We start from the raw sequence: 6,485 nt of genomic DNA on the forward strand, positions 1-6,485 counted from the left end.
GGCGCGAAAAGGGCCAACGGAAGTCGGGCTCTAGGCCATTCAGAGGAGCAGAAAGTGCTCGGCTACACCGCCTGGCCAGACAAGCTTGCGCAGGCGCATCTGGACCTTCTAGCGCTTTCTAGAAAATGCGATCGCGAGGGCGGGACTTGGGGTCGGAGCATCCTATCCGAGTCCGGAAACTTCGGGTTCCCTTTGTTGGGAGCGGCTGGCGCCTTCGGCCGTAGATCCTGACTCAGGGCCATGAGGCGAGCCGGCCTGGGTTTGTCCCAGATCCTGCTCCTGGGTGAGAGGGTAGTCTTCCCGGGAGCCATCAGGGGATACGTTCAGTTCGAGGGCAGCCAGCCCGTTTGACAAGGAAATGACGCTGCCCTGCCCACGTGTTCTCAGCTCCGGGCCCGACGGGGACTAAAGGTAGCGCCCTGAGCGGGTCCCACGGAAAGCGGCCACAAGCATTAACGCTACGAGCCCGCCCCGGTCCCATGCGTTGCTACGCGACGGCTGCCGGCGGGAGCATTGATTGGTGGATTGGATGTAACAGACTGCCCCCTGGGCCACTCAGCGGCCAGGGCTTCCTACTTCCGGGGGGAGAGCGACTTCTCCCCTGGACGACTTTGATGACCGACCCATGCAATATGGCTGCCTCCGAAGAGCTGCTGGGGGCTGGGTGAGAAGGAGGGAGCGTTTGTTACAGCTTCACCCGAGATCCTCACAGCGATGGCACTTCGGTCGCGGCTTTGGGAGGTGGTGTCGGTTAGCAGGAGCCGCGGTAATTACTGTCGCCCTCTGTCTCCCTCACGCGTCCCCATCGCCCACAGCGCGGTAATGGCAGTGGCCGTCCCCGGCTCTGTGATGGCCGCGCGTGCGGCCACGCGGGCCTGCCGTGGGCCTCTGGAGCGGAGGAGGGGCGGTGTCCCCGGGGTGACCCGTGCTGTCGCTTGCGTCTCCCAGGGTGCGGGCTCGCAGCCCTCTCGACCAGGTCCACGCCAGCCGTGACACCGCAGGTGGACCCTCAGGAGAACGAAGCCGTGGCTCCGGAGTTCACCAACCGGAATCCCCGCAATCTGGAGCTCTTAGCGGTCGCCAGGAAGGAGCGGGGCTGGGGGACGGTGTGGCCCTCGCGGGAGTTCTGGCACAGGTAATTCCCGTCGGCGTGTGACAGCGTCTGATCTGGCTGCACCACAGTGCGCAGAGAGAGACCAGTCTTGCATGCACAGGTCTGCTGCTGCAATACCCCGACAGCCAGGGACCCCAGGCCCGAGCCAGGAGTCGGAGTTTCACCATCCAGGGACTTCCACCTGCTGCCTCCCCGGGGTTAGCAGGAAGCTGCAAGTGGAGCTGGGGCTCAGCCCTGTCACTGTGAGGGATTGCACCTGTCCCAAGCAGCGTCCTCATCGCTGTCCAAACATTTGCCCCTAGAAAGTCGGAGTTAGGGAGAGACAGGGATGTGTTCCATCCACTGCTTCACTCCCCTAACGGCCGCATTGTCAGAGCAGAGCTGATCCACAGTTAGGAGCCCGAAGCTTATCACAGATCTCCTGCCTGGGTCCAGAGACTTAGGCCGTCCTCAGTTGCTTTCCCCAGCCACAGGCAGGGAGCTAGATAGGAACTGACAGCCAGGACACGGACCAGCACTCATTTGGGATGCTGGCACTTGAGGGAAGATTAGCTGTTGAGCCATAGCACCAGCCCCTCTCTAGTCTTACCTACTTTATAGGGGCAAGAGTTTGAGGCTTAGGGAGACAGGATTAGTAGTAAGTGACAGAGCTAAGGTTCAACCTTGTTTTACCTGACCTCAGAGCAGGACACTAAATCACGGCCATTAAAGGGGGAAGTTAAGACAGATTTTCCATCACTAGCTCACTCCCAAGTGGCTGCAGTGGACAGGCCGAAGCCAGAGCTGGGAACCCCGGCCAGGACTCCCCATGTGGGTGGCAGGTTCCAGGTCCTGGGGCCACCCTCTGCAGCTTTTCCCAGGGAGTTGGAGCAGAAGTGGAGCAGCCACGACACAAGCTCCCGTATGGGGTGCCAACATCACTGAGCAACAAGGCCCACCCCAAAAATAGAAGAATTCTTAACGAGTATAAAGAATGACAACAAACAAGTTGAAAATCATAACTAAGTGTTGTATTTATTTAACAAACATTGGACCTGTAACGCTTACTAGGCATTGGCTGGAAGGAGGAGATAAAAGTAAAAGTTCTCTTTGTTCCCAGTCTTCAGTTTTGTAGGAAAGGGTGGGTAGGGGGTGATTGGTAGTCGGGGCTGGGGGCAGTGAAACCAAGGCAGTGGGCAGCTCACTTTTCCAGTCCTCTGAAACTGAAGTCTAAAAAGCTGCGGGAACACCAACCTGCATCATCGACTTAATATGTGTGTGAGTCACTTAAGCAACAAGAAGCCCAGGTACACCGCCCCCCGCCCCCATTTTTCTATCACAACAGCCTTAGTGGAGACTTTTGGAAACTTACAGTGGGAAATGACCTCGGAAGTTAGAGTCCTGCCTCTTCACTGAACAAATGGCTGAGACAAAGGTGGGCATGCTGGCACCCCCTGTCTAGAGTTGGCTTACAAGTTAAAGCTGCTTTTATGGATTGGCATTGTGGCACAGCAAGTTAAGGCTTGTGGTGCTGCCATCCCATATCAAATTGCTGCTTCTGACCCAGCTCCCTGCTAATGTGCCCAGGAAGGCAGGGAAGCTGGCTTCAGTGCCTGTGCCCTTGCAGCCCCTGGGAAATCCAGGTGCAGGTCCTGGCTCCTGGTCCGGCTCTGGCTGTTGCAACGCTTTGGGAAGTGAGTCAGCAGATAGAAGAGCCTTCTCTCTGTGTCACTCTGCTTTTAAAATAAATGTGTTTACATTTTTTTTTTAATTTTTAAAAAACAAAAAAAATGTTCATGACTTGTGAAAATCAGCTGAAATTCATTTTTCATTGTCTACAAAGAAAGGTTTCTTATAGCAGGCATGCCCATTATGTTTTGTGTGTCACCTGGCTGTCACGGTTCCATAGTGGCTTCAGGTGAGCAGTTTTCAACGGACTGTGCTCTACAAAATCTATTTACTGCCTGGCATTTCCTAGGAAAAGGTTGCTGATCCACTCTAAAAAATTAATGAGGTTTTGTTTTTGCAAGAATTAGTAGAACCAAGAGTAGAGGCAATTTTATAAGTCTCATGTTACCTATTTTGCATTAAAGTCTTGAACTCTTAGTTTAAATATTTTCTTTAAGTCATGCTTACTATTTTAAAAATTCATTTTAAACATTTTGAGGGCCTGGCGACATGGCCTAGTGGCTAAAGTCCATGCCTTGAGCGCGCTGGGATCCCATATGGGCCCCAGTTCTAATCCCGGCAGCTCCACTTCCCATCCAGCTCTCTGCTTGTGGCCTGGGAAAGCAGTTGAGGATGGCCCAATGCTTTGGGACCCTGCACCCATGTGGGAGACCTGGAGGAAGTTTCTGGCTCCTGGTTCCGGATCAGCACAGCTCCAGCCATTGCGCTCACTTGGGAAGTGAATCATTGGACGGAAGATCATCTTCTCTGTCTCTCCTCCTCTCTGTATATCTGACTTTGTAATAAAAATAAGTCTTTAAAAATTTTTTTATTTGAAAGAGACATTTCATTTGCTAGCTTTCTCCCCACATACCCACAACAGCCAGCGCTGCGCCAGGCTGAAACCCGAAGCCACGAACTTGGTCTGGGTCTCTCACTTAAGTGGCAGGAAACCAACGCTTTGGGTTTTAATTATCTGATTGTATTGGTGATTATCTTTTATAATTACAATTTTTCCATTAATTGGGGTTTGGGGACAGTCTTTTTTTTTTTTTTCAAGATTTATTTATTTTTATTACAAAGTCAGATATACATAGAGGAAGAGAGACGGAGAAGATCTTCCGTCCAATGACTCATTCCCTAAGTGAGTGCAATGGCTGGAGCTGTGCCATGCTGAAGCCAGGAGCCAGGAACTTCCTCTGGGTCTCCCACGCGGGTGCAAGGTCTCAAGGCTTTGGGCCATCCTCAACTGCTTTCCCAGGCCACAAGCAGGGAGCTGGATGGGAAGTGGAGCTGCCAGGACACAAACCAGCGCCCATATGGGATCCTGGTATGTGCAAGGCGAGGGCTTTAGTTGCTAGGCCACGCCGCTGGGCCCAGGGGGACAGAGTTCAGTGATACCTTAGAGACCCTAACGCGGGGAAGAGTGCTACTTGAGTTACCCTTAGTATTTGCTTTCACATTTAAATTTAAATATTTGTTCCTTCTTACATTTATTTTGGTGTTAGGAAGAAACAGATTTAGTTAGCAACTTAGCTCTGCTTCTTCCTAGTCCTTCATTGAAGTGGTTCTTTAAAGCTGGACTCTGTAGAAAGACCCAGCTTCTCCTTGTTGTTTCAAGCTAAGTGGCAATAATTGGTTTGTTCTTACTGAAAATATCTTGTAAAGGCAGAGACAAAACACTTTTCTCAAAATCTGGATTAAGTGTTTTGAAGTGAATGAACTGAACCCCGAGCCCTTGATGAGTGTTTGCACCCGGAGCATTTGCCTTTCGCATACATAGACAGTCAGGGTTTCCTTGTCTTCTCATCCCTTTTAGGTTGCGAGTGACAAGAACTCAGCATCATGTGGAAGCACTTGTTGAGCACCGCAGTGGCCAGGTGGTGGTCTCGGCATCCACCCGAGAGTGGGCTATTAAGAAGCACCTGTACAGCACCAGGAACGTGGTGGCCTGTGAGACCATAGGCCGGGTGCTGGCCCAGAGGTGCCTGGAAGCAGGGATCCACTTCATGGTCTACCAGCCCACTCCTTGGGAGGCAGCCTCGGACTCGGTACTGGCGTTTTCACGTTCTTAAAAATTGTGTTAATTTTATTTTTTAAAATGTTATTACAATTATTATTTATAGAGTTCGAGAGATCTTCCGCCTGCTGGTTCATTCTCTCAGTTGCAGCGGCCAGGGCTGGCCCAGGCTGAAGCCAGGAGTTAGGAGTTTCATCTGGATTTCCCCTATGGGCACAGGATACCAAATACTTGCACCATCTGCTGTTGCTTTTCCCAGGCCACTAACAGGGAGTTGGATGAAGTGGAACAGCCGGGACATGAGCTGCACACTGCAGCTTGACCTGCATGCCAGCCGCTCTGTTGATTCTTGACATTAGACATACGATGGTGGTTTCATGTGTCCCACACAGACCTCCCCTGCAGGGACTAGTATTCCTGATCTAATAGCCAAGTTGAGGCTGAGCTGGCCTGAGTCAGTGTGTGCCGGGCGTCAGTCCCAGGGTGACCGGCTGTGGAGCCGTCCTGCTCCTGTAAGGAGAGGTGCTGTGGCCCCTGACAGCCCTGTGGGTTACTAAGTGTCAGTCTTAGGATATTCTGACCATCCAGGCTGGGAGGTTAGTAAAAACCAGTCGCTTGTCTGTTTCTGTCTCCTGAAAAGTGAACGGTGTGGTTCTGACTTAATGGTTTCCTCCTTTTCTGATCTTCAAAACCAGATGAAATGCCTGCAGAATGCCATGACGGAAGGTGGTGTGGTGCTGCAGGAGCCTCGGCGGATCTATGAATGAGACACGGGCACTGCCAGTGCCTGTCTGCGCGAATACAGAACCAGGAGCCGCTGCAGACACGGCCACCACCGCAGGCGGGCAGCCCCGGGGCAGAGCCGTCACTCACGCGGGATGCAGGCCTGCCTTCTGCCCGGTGTGTTGTGCTTTTTTAAGTCAAGGTCTTAATTCTTCCTCTCTTGGACATGAGAGAAGTATTCAGAAGTTACCAACTGTAATTAACTTTGGAGGGACAAAAGTTGTTTTTTTATAAGCTATAAAATAAAATCACATTATGTCCTCTTATTTCCTGGTTATATGGAATTTTCTGTGCCTCGAGCTCTCTGTCACACATCAGGTTTGCCGGTCTGCGGTGAGTTGTGTGGGAGGCCCTGGTACATCAAGGGCTGCTTCCTGGCGGCCAGGAAGTTAATGTGGACGTGGACAGGATGGTGTGTGCTCTGTATTGTGAAGCCTGCTGCCTGTAGCTGACGTAGCTGGGATTGTGGCGTCCTTCGAGAGCAGCCCCTGAATTCCATCCAGGTGTGAACTCTGGCTGACAGACTGGAGAAGGGAGAGCAGGAGGCTGGGTCGGCTGGTTCATTCCCAGATACCTACAAGGGCCAGGAGTCTGAAGCCAGTGTCACGTGGGTGGGGGTGGGGGCAGACAACCCACCTGGCCTTGGATCCAGGCACTCCCTAGAGGCCATGGCCACCCTAACTGGTGACTTCATGAGGAGCCCTCCTGCCCAGCCCGGCAGATACTCCGTATGTTGTTTTAGAAAAAAATTCCCTGACTGACGCTGATCGCTGATGGGGTGTTCAGTGTTACCTGAAACATTGATTCAACATGCCATGCAGTGGTTACCTTTTGATCAATAAGTATCTGTAATATCTCACTGGGAACATTTACACCTTAAAGGCAAGATGCTGCTTGCTACACCTGCTTGCCATATTGCCT

General features: G+C 52.0%; 1 protein-coding gene across 2 annotated transcripts; it reads left to right on the forward strand.

Moving 5' to 3' along the window:
* The first annotated feature begins 288 nt into the window (after positions 1-288).
* Positions 289-5,830, forward strand: MRPL18 (mitochondrial ribosomal protein L18). Of its 2 annotated transcripts, none has more exons than XM_040965447.1 (4): positions 289-766; positions 949-1,135; positions 4,581-4,663; positions 5,477-5,830. In XM_040965447.1, exons 1-4 carry the CDS (start codon positions 715-717, stop codon positions 5,542-5,544), a joined length of 390 nt encoding a protein of 129 aa, XP_040821381.1. In that variant the 5' UTR covers positions 289-714; the 3' UTR covers positions 5,545-5,830. The 2 variants fall into 2 exon arrangements, with proteins under 2 accessions (XP_040821381.1, XP_040821379.1); XM_040965445.1 differs by having other exon boundaries at positions 313-766; positions 4,581-4,812.
* Positions 5,831-6,485: the final 655 nt, after the last annotated feature.

The sequence above is a fragment of the Ochotona curzoniae genome, unplaced genomic scaffold (assembly GCF_017591425.1).
Source record: "Ochotona curzoniae isolate NIBS_2020 unplaced genomic scaffold, NIBS_Ocur_1.0 scaffold_3890, whole genome shotgun sequence".
NCBI classification, from domain to species: domain Eukaryota; kingdom Metazoa; phylum Chordata; class Mammalia; order Lagomorpha; family Ochotonidae; genus Ochotona; species Ochotona curzoniae.